This window comes from Heterodontus francisci, unplaced genomic scaffold, assembly GCF_036365525.1.
Source record: "Heterodontus francisci isolate sHetFra1 unplaced genomic scaffold, sHetFra1.hap1 HAP1_SCAFFOLD_218, whole genome shotgun sequence".
NCBI classification, from domain to species: domain Eukaryota; kingdom Metazoa; phylum Chordata; class Chondrichthyes; order Heterodontiformes; family Heterodontidae; genus Heterodontus; species Heterodontus francisci.
Genome location: NW_027141931.1, coordinates 1,610,001 through 1,623,581, shown reverse-complemented (window position 1 = coordinate 1,623,581; position 13,581 = coordinate 1,610,001). Strand labels below are relative to the sequence as shown.

Sequence of the window (13,581 nt, the reverse complement as noted above, 5' to 3'; positions counted from 1 at the left end):
GCCACGCCCCCGCTCTGTCTCCATGGTGTCAGACCCCGCCCCCGTTCTGCCTTCGTGGTTGCACTCTCCGCCCCCACTCTGTCTCCATGGTGCCAGTCCCCACCCCCTTTCTGCCTCCGTGGTGACAGGCCCGCCCCCACGCTCTGTCTCCATGGTGACAGTCCCCACCTCTGCTATGTCTCCATGGTGACAGACCCCGCCCACGCTCTGTCTCCATGGTGACAGGCCCCGCCCCCGCTCTGCCTCCATGGTGACAGGCCCCGCTCCCGCTCTGTCTCCATGCTGACAGGCCCCGCCCTGTCCTCTGATCATTGAATGTGCTTAACATTTGCAATAAAGGGATATTTCAGCACATTCTTCAACTGCTCTCTGAACTGTGTCTGGGTCACGGCGTAAATCGCAGTGTTTGTGCAGCAACTCAGGAGTTGCAGCATGAAGCCCAATTCCTGCAGAAAATCAGGGAGATAGACAGAGCGATACATCAACACCCACATCCGGTTCCATATCGAATACACCATCAACACTGCCCACAACAGGATGAAATTCCCCGAGATAACTAACAGTAAAATTATGGATTTCCTTCGATTCTCCATCTCGGGGTCTCTGCGACTCCCCGCACTGCTGTGTGCTCGGAGTCTCCTGCGTCCTCTGCTGCTCACTAAAATGTGTCTGACGGTGAGAGCGTTGAGCAGCAGAATGAGCACAAATGGGATTACCGGGGTTAGAATGTTGTGGAGGAACTCGATTGTTCCCCAGGCACGAGATTCCTGAACATCCACTGTTACGTCACAAAACCAGGGGAGGTTCCACAGCCAATACCGACCTGTGAACATAAAATACCAGAAAATGTTCTTTAAACAGCTCAGCACAGTCACTGTTCCCACAACCATAGCCGACGTTTTCTCACTGCAGTATTTACTTTTCAGCTTCTGGCAACAAATGGCCACAAATCGATCAAAGGTGAAAGTGACGGTGAACCAGACAGAACAGTCTGTGGCTGCATAAAGCAGGACGGCGTGGATATTACATACGGGGATGGACTCCTGGAACAGAAACTGTTCCTCATAAACAGTGGGAAAGTGTCTCAATATCAGGTCCAGGATAATGACCAGTAGATCCGCCGATGACATGGCCACCAGGTAGCGAGTGACACATTTGGAGAGACCGCACTTTCCCCGAGACAGGATCCCAATCGTCAGCAAGTTAACTGTGAGGAAGGGAAATAAAGTGGGAAATTATTCATCAGGCTGAAGCAAAGTTACCAGATTGATTGAGGACTTACTGAGATTTATCAATGTGTTCCTGTCTCCAGTGATATATTAAAATGATTGAACCTGAATGAACAAATGGGAAAGTCTGTAATACGGTGGAAGACAGGAGAGATTAAATAATAAAAGGATGATAATGAAATTGTTAAACTGAATGTTGATCATAATCTTCTTCCTCCCTCCTTTTTCCATCTGGTTTAAAAAGGGTTCCATCTCCAATCTCTCCCAGTTCTGATGAAGGGTAACAGACCTGAAACATTAACTCTGTATCTCTCTCAACAACCCCTGCCAGACCTGCTGAATATTTCCAGCATTTTCTGTTCTTATTTCAGATTTCCAGCATCAGCAGCACTGTGGTCGTGTTTAGAGAGTTAAATGTTCAACTGACTGAGAGACTCTGTCTCAATGCCTGCGGTGTGATCTGTGTGTATGTGTATATTTGTGACTGTGTATGCGTGTGTGTTTCTATGCCTGGCTCAGTGCTCGGGTGTGACCTGTGTGTGTGTGTGTGTGTGTGTGTGTGTGTGCGCGCGCGTGTGTGAGAGAGAGAGACTGCGTGTGTGGCTGGGAGAGAGAGTGTTTGTGTGTGAGAGAGCGTGTGTGTGTGTGTGGCTGAGAGAGAGAGCGTGTGTGTGTGTGAGAGAGAGAGAGTGAATGTGAGTGTGAGAAAGAGCATGTGTGTGTGTGGCTGAGAGAGAGTGTGTGTGTGTGTCTGACAGAGAGAGTGTGTGTGGCTGAGAGAAAGAGAGAGCATGTGTGTATGTGTGAGAGAGAGAGGAGCGTGTGTGTGTGAGACAGAGAGTGTGAGTGTGTCTGAGAGACAGAGTGTGTGTGTGTGTGACTGAGAGACAGAGAGTGTGTGTGTGTATGTGGCTGAGGGAGAGTGTGTGTGGCTGAGACAGAGAGCGTGTGCGTGTGTGTGAGAGAGCGTGTGTGTGTGTGGCTGAGAGAGAGAATGAACAAAACAAAGAACAAAGAACAAAGAAAATTACAGCACAGGAACAGGCCCTTCGGCCCCCCAAGCCTACGCCGATCCAAATCCTCTATCTAAACCTGTCGCCTATTTTCTAAGGGTCTGTATCTCTTTACTTCTTGCCCATGCATATATCTGTCTAGATACATTTTAAAAGACGCTATCGTGCCCGCGTCTACCACCTCCGCTGGTAAAGCGTTCCATGCACCCACCACCCTCTGCGTAAAGAACTTTCCACGGATATCCCCCCTAAACTTTTCCCCTTGCACTTTGAACCCGTGTCCCCTTGTAATTGAATCCCCCACTCTGGGAAAAAGCTTCTTGCTATCCACCCTATCTATACCTCTCATGATTTTGTACACCTCAATCAGGTCCCCCCTCAATCTCCGTCTTTCTAATGAAAATAATCCTAATCTACTCAACCTCTCTTCATAGCTAGCGCCCTCCATACCAGGCAACATCCTGGTGAACCTCCTCTGCACCCTCTCCAAAGCATCCACATCCTTTTGGTAATGTGGCGACCAGAACTGCACACAGTATTTCAAATGTGGCCGAACCAAAGTCCAATACAACTGTAACATGACCTGCCAACTCTTGTACTCAATACCCCGTCCGATGAAGGAAAGCATGCCGTATGCCTTCTTGACCACTCTATTGACCTGCGTTGCCACCTTCAGGGAACAATGGACCTGAACACCCAAATCTCTCTGGACATCAATTTTCCCCAGGACATTTCCATTTACTGTATAGTTCACTCTTGAATTGGATCTTCCAAAATGTATCACCTCGCATTTGCCCTGATTGAACTCCATCTGCCATTTCTCTGCCCAACTCTCCAATCTATCTATATTCTGCTGTATTCTCTGACAGTCCCCTTCACTATCTGCTACTCCACCAATCTTAGTGTCGTCTGCAAACTTGCTAATCAGACCACCTATACTTTCCTCCAAATCATTTATGTATATCACAAACAACAGTGGTCCCAGGACGGATCCCTGTGGAACACCACTGGTCACACGTCTCCATTTTGAGAAACTCCCTTCCACTGCTACTCTCTGTCTCCTGTTGCCCAGCCAGTTCTTTATCCATCTAGCTAGTACACCTTGGCCCGCATGCGCCTTCACTTTCTCCATCAACCTACCATGGGGAACCTTATCAAACGCCTTACTGAAGTCCATGTACATGACATCTACAGCGCTTTCCTCATCAATCAACTTTGTCACTTCCTCAAAGAATTCTATTAAGTTGGTAAGACATGACCTTCCCTGCACAAAACCATGTTGCCTATCACTGATAAGCCCATTTTCTTCCAGATGGGAATAGATCCTATCCCTCAGTATCTTCTCCAGCAGCTTCCCTACCACTGACGTCAGGCTCACCGGTCTATAATTACCTGGATTTTCCCTGCTACCCTTCTTAAGCAAGGGGACAACATTAGCAATTCTCCAGTCCTCTGGGACCTCACCCGTGTTTAAGGATGTTGCAAAGATATCTGTTAAGGCCCCAACTATTTCCTCTCTCGCTTCCCACAGTAACCTGGGATAGATCCCATCCGGACCTGGGGACTTGTCCACCTTAATGCCTTTTAGAATACCCAACACTTCCTCCCTCCTTATGCCGACTTCAGTATGTGTGAGTTTGTCTGAAAGAGCGTGTGTGTGTGTGTGTGGCTGAGAGAGCGAGCGTTTGTGTGAGAGAGAGAGCGTGTGTGTGTGTGTGTGAGAGAGAGAGAGAGTGCGTGTGTGTGTGAGAAAGAGCGTGTGCGTGGCTGAGAGAGAGAGTGTGTGTGGCTGAGAGAAAGAGAGAGCGTGTGTGTGAGAGAGAGAGTGAGAGCGTGTGTGTGTGAGAGACAGAGTGTGTGTGTGTGTGAGAGAGAGATCGTGTGTGTGTGTGAGATAGAGAGAGTGTGTGATACTGACAGAGAGAGTGTGCGTGTGTGGCTGAGAGAGGGTTTGTGTGTGTGTTTGTGTGTGAGAGAGAGAGCGAGTGTGTGAGTGTGTGTGGCTGAGAGAGAGCGTGTCTGTGCCTGAAAGGGAGAGAGATCGTGCATGTGGTGTGTGTGTGAGAGAGAGAGAACATGTGTGTGTATGTGTGTAACAGTGTATGTATGCGTGTCTGTTTCAGAGAGAGTGTGCATGTGTGTTTGTGTGTGTGTGAGAGAGCGTGTGTCTGTGTGAGACAGAGGGCGTGTGTGTGGCTGAGAGAGAGCGTGTTTGCATATGTGTCTGAGAGAGAGCGTGTGTGTGAGTGTGTCTGGCTGAGAGAGAGAGCGTGTGTGAGTGTGTGTAGCTGTGAGAGAGTGTGTGTGAGAGGGAGAGAGCGTGTGCGTCTGGTGTGTGTGAGTGTGCGTGTGAGAGAGAGCATATGTGGGTATGTGTGTGAGAGAGTATGTATGTGTGTCTGTTTGAGAGAGAGTGTGTGTGTGTTTGTGTGTGTGTGGGAGAGAGTGTGTGTGTGTGAAGAGAGAGAGTGCATGTGCGTGTGTGTCTGAGTGAGAGCGTGTGTGTGAGTGTATGTGGCTGAGAGAGAGCCTGTGTGTGTGCCCGTGAGAGGGAGATAGATCGTGCGTGGGTTTGTGAGAGAGACAGCAGGTGTTTGTGTGTGAGAGAGAGCGTGTGTGTGGCAGAGAGAGAGAGTGTACATGTGTGTGTGTGTACTAGAGAGAGAGTGTGTGCCTATGTTTGAATGTGTGCTAGAGAGAGAGCATGTGAGTATGTGTGTGTGTATGTGTGAGAGAGAGAGAGAACGTGTGCGTGTTGTGTGTGTGTGTAAGAGAGGGAGAGAGAGAGTGTGTGTGTGTGCATGTGTGCGAGAGTGTGTGTGTGTGTGCATGCGTGAGAGATGGCGTGTTTGTGTGTAAGAGAGAGCATGTGTGTGTGTGTGTGTGGGAGAGAGGCAGAGAGAGAGACAGTATGTGTGTGTAGGTGGGTGAGAGTGTGTATATATGTGTGTGAGAGAGAGAGAGCGTTTGTGTGTGTGTGTGAGTGTGCGGATGAGAGAGAGAGCGTGTGTGTGAGAGAGAGAGCATCTATGTGTATGTTTGTGTGTTTGTGTGTGAGAGAGAAAGAGTGCATGTGTGTATGTGTGTGAATGTGTGTGGGAGAGTGTCTGTGTGTGAGAGAGCGTGTGTGTCTGTGAGAGACAGTGTGTGTTGTGAGTCAGAGAGACAGTGTGTGTGTGAGAGAGAGCATGTACGTGAGTGTGTGTGTGTGTGTGCGGGAGATATGTATGTGTGTGTGTCTGAGAAAGAGTGTATGCATGTGAGAGAGCGTGTGTGCGTGTGTGTTAGAGTGAGAGCGTGTGTGTCTGAGGTCAGAGAGAGTGTATGTGTGTGTGCGTGTGTGCGTGTGAGAGAGAGAGCATGCGTGTGCATGTGTGAGAGCGAGAGGGCATGTGCGTGTGGTTAGTAGCATGTGGTGTGTGAGAGAGAGAGAGCATGTGTCTGTGTGTGAGAGAGAGCGTGTGTGTGTTAAAGAGAGTGTGTCTGTGTGTATGTGTTTGCGTGTGCTGGAGAGAGAGAATTTGAGTGTCCGTGCGGTAGTGAGACAGAGTGTGTGAGATAGTGAGTGTGTGTGTGTGCAGGTGAGAGTGCATGGGAGCGAGACAGCGTGTGTGTGTCGGAGAGAGTGTGTGTGTGAGTGCATTTCAGGGTGTGTGTGTGTGCATGTGTGTGTGTGAGAGAGCATGTGTGTGAGAGAGCATGTGTGTTTGTATGAAAGAGCGTGTGTGTGTTGCTGAGCCAGCAGACGTGTGGAAGTGTTTTAGAGAGTGTGTGTATGTGTGTCTGTTTGAGAGAGAGCGTGTGTGTGTGCGTGACTGTGTGTGTGAGAGAGAGTGTGTGTGTGTCTGGGTGTCAGAGAGAGTGTGTGTGTGTTTGAGAGAGAGAGCATGTGTGTGTGAGAGAGTGTGAGAGAAAGTGCATGTGTGTTTATGTGTATGACAAAGTGTGTGTGTGAGAGAGATTTGTATGTGTGTGTGTGTGTCTGAGAGAGAGTGTATGTGTAGGTGAGAGCGTGTGTGCGTGCGTGTTAGAGAGATATCTTGTGTGTCTGGGTGTCGGAGAGTATGTGTGTGTGTGCGCGTGTGTGTGTGAGAGAGAAAGCATGTGCGTGAGAGAGTGCGTGTATGTGTGTCTCATTGAGAGAGAGCGTGTGTGTGTGTGTATATGTGTGTGAAAGAGAGAGAAAGCGCGTGTGTCCGGGCGTCAGAGAGAGTGTGTGTGTGTGTGTTTGAGAGAGAGCATGTGTGTGTGTGTGTGTGGGAGAGAGGCAGAGAGAGAGACAGTATGTGTGTGTATGTGGGTGAGAGTGTGTATATATGTGTGTGAGAGAGAGAGAGCGTTTGTGTGTGTGTGTGAGTGTGCGGATGAGAGAGAGAGTGTGTGTGTGAGAGAGAGAGCATCTATGTGTATGTTTGTGTGTTTGTGTGTGAGAGAGAAAGAGTGCATGTGTGTATGTGTGTGAATGTGTGTGGGAGAGTGTCTGTGTGTGAGAGAGCGTGTGTGTCTGTGAGAGACAGTGTGTGTTGTGAGTCAGAGAGACAGTGTGTGTGTGAGAGAGAGCATGTACGTGAGTGTGTGTGTGTGTGTGTGTGTGCGGGAGATATGTATGTGTGTGTGTCTGAGAAAGAGTGTATGCATGTGAGAGAGCGTGTGTGCGTGTGTGTTAGAGTGAGAGCGTGTGTGTCTGAGGTCAGAGAGAGTGTATGTGTGTGTGCGTGTGTGCGTGTGAGAGAGAGAGCATGCGTGTGTATGTGTGAGAGCGAGAGGGCATGTGCGTGTGGTTAGTAGCATGTGGTGTGTGAGAGAGAGAGAGCATGTGTCTGTGTGTGAGAGAGAGCGTGTGTGTGTTAAAGAGAGTGTGTCTGTGTGTATGTGTTTGCGTGTGCTGGAGAGAGAGAATTTGAGTGTCCGTGCGGTAGTGAGACAGAGTGTGTGAGATAGTGAGTGTGTGTGTGTGCAGGTGAGAGTGTATGGGAGCGAGACAGCGTGTGTGTGTCGGAGAGAGTGTGTGTGTGAGTGCATTTCAGGGTGTGTGTGTGTGCATGTGTGTGTGTGAGAGAGCATGTGTGTGAGAGAGCATGTGTGTTTGTATGAAAGAGCGTGTGTGTGTTGCTGAGCCAGCAGACGTGTGGAAGTGTTTTAGAGAGTGTGTGTATGTGTGTCTGTTTGAGAGAGAGCGTGTGTGTGTGCGTGACTGTGTGTGTGAGAGAGAGTGTGTGTGTGTCTGGGTGTCAGAGAGAGTGTGTGTGTGTTTGAGAGAGAGAGCATGTGTGTGTGAGAGAGTGTGAGAGAAAGTGCATGTGTGTTTATGTGTATGACAAAGTGTGTGTGTGAGAGAGATTTGTATGTGTGTGTGTGTGTCTGAGAGAGAGTGTATGTGTAGGTGAGAGCGTGTGTGCGTGCGTGTTAGAGAGATATCTTGTGTGTCTGGGTGTCGGAGAGTATGTGTGTGTGTGCGCGTGTGTGTGTGAGAGAGAAAGCATGTGCGTGAGAGAGTGCGTGTATGTGTGTCTCATTAAGAGAGAGCGTGTGTGTGTGTGTATATGTGTGTGAAAGAGAGAGAAAGCGCGTGTGTCCGGGCGTCAGAGAGAGTGTGTGTGTGTGTGTTTGAGAGAGAGCATGTGTGTGTGTGTGTGTGGGAGAGAGGCAGAGAGAGAGACAGTATGTGTGTGTATGTGGGTGAGAGTGTGTATATATGTGTGTGAGAGAGAGAGAGCGTTTGTGTGTGTGTGTGAGTGTGCGGATGAGAGAGAGAGCGTGTGTGTGAGAGAGAGAGCATCTATGTGTATGTTTGTGTGTTTGTGTGTGAGAGAGAAAGAGTGCATGTGTGTATGTGTGTGAATGTGTGTGGGAGAGTGTCTGTGTGTGAGAGAGCGTGTGTGTCTGTGAGAGACAGTGTGTGTTGTGAGTCAGAGAGACAGTGTGTGTGTGAGAGAGAGCATGTACGTGAGTGTGTGTGTGTGTGTGTGTGTGTGCGGGAGATATGTATGTGTGTGTGTCTGAGAAAGAGTGTATGCATGTGAGAGAGCGTGTGTGCGTGTGTGTTAGAGTGAGAGCGTGTGTGTCTGAGGTCAGAGAGAGTGTATGTGTGTGTGCGTGTGTGCGTGTGAGAGAGAGAGCATGCGTGTGTATGTGTGAGAGCGAGAGGGCATGTGCGTGTGGTTAGTAGCATGTGGTGTGTGAGAGAGAGAGAGCATGTGTCTGTGTGTGAGAGAGAGCGTGTGTGTGTTAAAGAGAGTGTGTCTGTGTGTATGTGTTTGCGTGTGCTGGAGAGAGAGAATTTGAGTGTCCGTGCGGTAGTGAGACAGAGTGTGTGAGATAGTGAGTGTGTGTGTGTGCAGGTGAGAGTGTATGGGAGCGAGACAGCGTGTGTGTGTCGGAGAGAGTGTGTGTGTGAGTGCATTTCAGGGTGTGTGTGTGTGCATGTGTGTGTGTGAGAGAGCATGTGTGTGAGAGAGCATGTGTGTTTGTATGAAAGAGCGTGTGTGTGTTGCTGAGCCAGCAGACGTGTGGAAGTGTTTTAGAGAGTGTGTGTATGTGTGTCTGTTTGAGAGAGAGCGTGTGTGTGTGCGTGACTGTGTGTGTGAGAGAGAGTGTGTGTGTGTCTGGGTGTCAGAGAGAGTGTGTGTGTGTTTGAGAGAGAGAGCATGTGTGTGTGAGAGAGTGTGAGAGAAAGTGCATGTGTGTTTATGTGTATGACAAAGTGTGTGTGTGAGAGAGATTTGTATGTGTGTGTGTGTGTCTGAGAGAGAGTGTATGTGTAGGTGAGAGCGTGTGTGCGTGCGTGTTAGAGAGATATCTTGTGTGTCTGGGTGTCGGAGAGTATGTGTGTGTGTGCGCGTGTGTGTGTGAGAGAGAAAGCATGTGCGTGAGAGAGTGCGTGTATGTGTGTCTCATTGAGAGAGAGCGTGTGTGTGTGTGTATATGTGTGTGAAAGAGAGAGAAAGCGCGTGTGTCCGGGCGTCAGAGAGAGTGTGTGTGTGTGTGTTTGAGAGAGAGCATGTGTGTGCATGAGAGTGTGAGAGAGAGTGCCTGTGTGTTTATATGTGTGACAAAGTGTGTGTGTCTGTCCGTGAGGGACAGTGTGTGTTGTGTGTGAGAGAGACAGTGTGTGTGTGTGAGAGAGAGAGATGTGTGTGTGTGTTTGTGTGAGAGAGAGCGTTTGCGTGTGAGAGAGCGTGTGGGCGTGTGTGTTAGAGAGAGAGAGCATCTGTGTCTGGGTGTCAGAGAAGAGTGTGTGTGTGCGTGTGAGAGAGAACGTGTGCGTGTGGTGTGTATGTGTGCGTGTGTCTGTCTGTGTGTGTGTGAGAGAGAGAGCATGTGTGCTTGTGTGAGAGTGAGAGCGTGTGTGTGTGTGAGAGAGAGAGCATGAGTGTGAATGTGAGTGAGAGAGTGTGGCTACATGTGTCTGTTTGAGAGAGAGCATGTGTGTGTGCGTGAGTTTATGCGTGTGTTTGTGTGAAAGAGAGAGAACGTGTGTGTGTGGTGTGTGTGTTTATGAGAGAGAGAGAGAGCGTGTTTCTGGGTGTCAGACAGAGTTTGTGTGTGTGTGTGTGTGTGTTTCAGAGAGAGCATGTTTGCATGTGTGTGTTAGAGTGTGTGTATTTGTGTCTGTTTGAGAGAGAGCGAGTGTGTGTGTGCCTGTGTGTGTGTGTGTGAGAGAGAGAGAGAGAGAGAGAGAACGTGTGTGTGTGCTTGTGTGCTCTGAGAGAGAGAGCACGTGTGTGGATGTGTGTAAGAGAGTGTGTGTATGTGTGTCTGTTTGAGAGGGACCGTGTGCGTGTGTGACTGTGTGTGTGTGTGAGAGCGATAGAGAGAGCATGTGTGTGTATGTCTGTGATAGAGTATGTGTGTGAGAGAGAGTGAGTGTGTGTGTGTGAGAGTCTGTGTATGAGAGAGAGAGACCATGTGCGTGTGGTGTGTGTGTGAGACAGATAGAGAGAGCATGTGTATGTATGTGTGTGTTTGTGTGTGTGAGAGAGAGGAAGTGTGTGTGCGTGTCTGAGAGAGCGTGTATGTGTGTGAGTGTGTGTATGAGAGAGAGCGTGTATGTGTTTGACTGTGTGTATGAGAGAGAGTGTGTGTGTGTGAGAGAGAGCATGTGAGTGTATGTGTCTGTATGTGTGTGTTTGTGTGCGTGTGAGAGAAAGATAGAGAGCATGTGTGTGTATGTTTGTGATAGAGTGTGTGTGTGTGAGAGAGCGTGTATGTCTGGGTGTCAGAGAGTGTGTGTGTGTGTGTGCGCGTGTGTGTGTTTGAGAGAGAGATCATGTGTGTATGTGTGTGTGTGTGTGTGCATGAAAGAGAGTGAGTGCGTTTGAGAGAGCGTGTGTGCGTGTGTGTTTGAGAGAGCGTGTGTGTGTGTGAAAGAGAGAGAGGGTGTGTATGTGTGTCTGAGAGAGCGTGTGTGTGTGTGTGAAAGAGAGAGAGGGTGTGTGTGTGTGACTGTGTGTATGAGAGAGAGCGTGTGTGTGTGCGAGAGAGCATGTGTGTGTTTGTGTGTGTGTTTGTGTGTGTGTTTGTGTGTGCGAGAGAGAGAACATGTGTGTGATAGAGTGCGTGTGTGTGTGTGTGAGAGAGGGAGCGTGGGTGTCTGGGTGTCAGAGAGAGTGTGTGCGTGTGTGTGCGTGTGTGTGTTTGAGAGAGAGAGCATGTGGGTATATGTGTGTGTGTGAGAGAGAGAGTGTGTGTGTGTGTAAGAGAGAGAGAGAGCATGTGTGTGCATGTGTGTGAGAGTGTTTGTATGTGTGAGAGACTGTGTGTGCGACTGCATCTGAGCTTGAGTGTGTGTGAGATTGTGTTTGTGTCTGTGTGTGAGAGAGTGTGTGTATGTGTTTGAGTGAGAGTGCATGTGTGCGAGACTATGTAAATTGGGGTGAATGTGATGGAGAGAGCGTGTGTGTGTGTGTGCGTGTGTGTGCGCGCGCGCGCGCGCGCGCGGGTATGAGGGTGCGTGTGAGAGAGACAGCGTGTGTGTGTCTGAGAGAGACTGTGTGTGTGAGTGCGTCTGAGGGTCAGCGTGTGTGGCTGCATGTGAGAAAGAGAGTGCGATTATGCATGTGTGAGAGAGAGAGTGTGATTGTGTGTGTGTGTGAGAGAGAGAGCATGTGTGTGTGTGAGAGAGAGAGAGAGTGTGTATATGTGTGTGTTTGAGAGAGAGTGCGTATGTGTGTGAGAATGTGTGTGCGTGAGAGACAGAGTGTTTGTGCGTGTGAAGGAGAGATTGTGTGTTTTTGAGAGAGAGTATACGTGTGTGTATCAGAGAACGTGTGTGTATGAGAGAGAGAGTGTGCGTGTGAGTGAGAGAGAGAGGGTGTGTGTGTGAGAGAGAGAATGAGAGAGAGTGTGTGAGAGAGAACATGCGTGTGTGTGTTAGAGAATGTGTGTGTGTGTTAGACAGTGTGTGCATATGTGTCTGTCTGTGTGTGAAACAGAGCGTGTGTGTGTCTAAGATTGAGTGTGTGAGAGAGTGCTGCGTGTCTGTGAGAGAGCGTGTGTATGTGTGGGTTTTTGTGCGTGTGTGTATGTCAGAGAGAGTGATTGTGTGTGTGCGTGTGTGACAAAGAGAGAGAGAGCGCATGTGTGTGTGTGTGTGTGAGCGTGTGAGAAAGCGTGTGTGTATGTGTGAGACAGAAAGAGTGTGTGTGTGTGACAGAGAGAACGATCGTGCGTGTGTGTGTTTGTGTGCGTGTGTAAGTGGGACAAAGCGTGAGTGTCTGTGTGAGAGAGAGCGTCTGTGTGAGAGAGTGTCTGTGTGTGTCTGAGAGAGAGTGTGTTTGTGTGTCTGAGAGAGAGTGCATGCCTGTGAGAGAGCGCGTGTGTGTTAGAGAGAGCGTGTGTGTCTGGGTGTCAGAGAGAATGTGTGTGTGAGGGAGGGATTGTTTTTGTGTGTGTGTGTGTATGTGTGTGTGTGTATGTGTGGGTTTGTGTGTGTCAGAGAAAGGGAGAGTGCGTGTATGAGAGAGAGAGGGTGTATGTGTGTGAGTGTTGGTGTGTGTATGTGTATATGTGTGTGTGTGTGTGCATGTGTGTCGGAGAGAGAGTGTACATGTGTGTGTGAGAGAGAGTGTATGTGTGTGTGTGTAAGAGAGATAGTGCGTTTGCCAGAAAGAGCATGTGTCCGTGGGTGTGTGTGTGTGTGTGTGAGGGAGTGTGTGTGTGTTTGTGTGTGACTTTGTGTGTGAAAAGAGTATTTGTGTGTGTGTGAGAGAGCATGTGTACATGTGTGTGTTTGAGAAAGAGCGTGTGTGTGTGCGTGTGAGAGAGAGTGCGTCTATGTGTAAGAGAGATCGTGTGTATGTGAGAGAGAGAGCGTGTGAACGTGTGTGGGTGAGAGAAGTTGTGTGTGTAAGCGAGATAGTGTGTGCAGGAACGAGCGTGTGTGCATGTGTCTTTGTGTGTGTAAGAGAGAGCGTGTGTGTGAGAGAGAGCGTATGCGTGTGTGTTTGTATGTGAGAAAATGTGTGTGTGTCTGAGAGATACTGTGTGTGTAAGTGCGTCTTACAGCGACCATGTGTGTGAGAGTGTGTGTTTGTGTGTGTGTTTGAGAAAGAGAGAGAGCATGTTTGTCAGAGTGTATGTGTGTGTGAGTGACTGTGTGTGAGAGTGCGTCTGAGAGTGAGCATGTTTGTGAGAGAGCATGTGTGTGCGCGTGAGAGAGAGAGCGTGCGTGTGTGTGTGAGTGTGTGTGAGAGTGTGTGAGAGAGAGAGAGAAATCATGTGTGTGCATGTATGTGAGTGTGTGTGCGAGAGAGTGTGTATATGTGTGTGTTTGAGAGAGCGTGTGTGTGAGTGAGAGTGTATGTGTGTGAGTGACTGTGTGTGCGAGCGAGAGCGTGTGCGTGTCTGAGAGAGATTGGGTTTATGTGAGAGAGAGAGTGCATGTATATATGTGTGTGTTCGTGTGAGAGTGTGTATGAGAGAGACAGGGTGTCTGTGTCTGAAAGAGACAGTGTGTGTGAGTGCGTCTGAGAGTGAGCGTGTGTGTGAGAGAGAGCCTGTGTGCGTGCTTGTGAGAGAGAGAGTGTGAGTGTGTGTGGAAATGAGAGAGAGAGAGTGTGTGTGTATGTGTGTCTGGGAGAGAGTGTGTGTGTGAGAGACTGTGTGTGCGACAGAGAGTGTGTGCATGACTGAGGAATAGTGGGTACATGTGAGTGTGTGTGTTTGTGTGTGTTTGTGTGTGAGTGTGTGAAAGAGCATGTGTGTGTGTGAGAGAGACAATGTGTGTGTGTGAGAGAGTGACAGCATGTGCGTGTGACACTGTGTGTGTCTGAGAGAGAGTGAATGCGTGTGAGTGAGCGTGTGTGTCTGGGTGTCTGAGAGAGTGTGTGTGTGAGAAG

The 13,581-nt window shown here is 49.2% G+C and overlaps 1 protein-coding gene across 1 annotated transcript in view; it reads right to left on the bottom strand.

The window, feature by feature from the left end:
- Positions 1 to 308: 308 nt before the first annotated feature.
- Positions 309 to 13,581, bottom strand: part of LOC137365662 (probable G-protein coupled receptor 139) — a 54,548-nt gene continuing 41,275 nt past the window's right edge. Inside the window, exon 4 of the mRNA XM_068028028.1 lies at positions 309 to 1,207. Coding sequence (XP_067884129.1) covers positions 309 to 1,207 — 899 coding nt within the window. The remainder of the gene's footprint in view (positions 1,208 to 13,581) is intronic.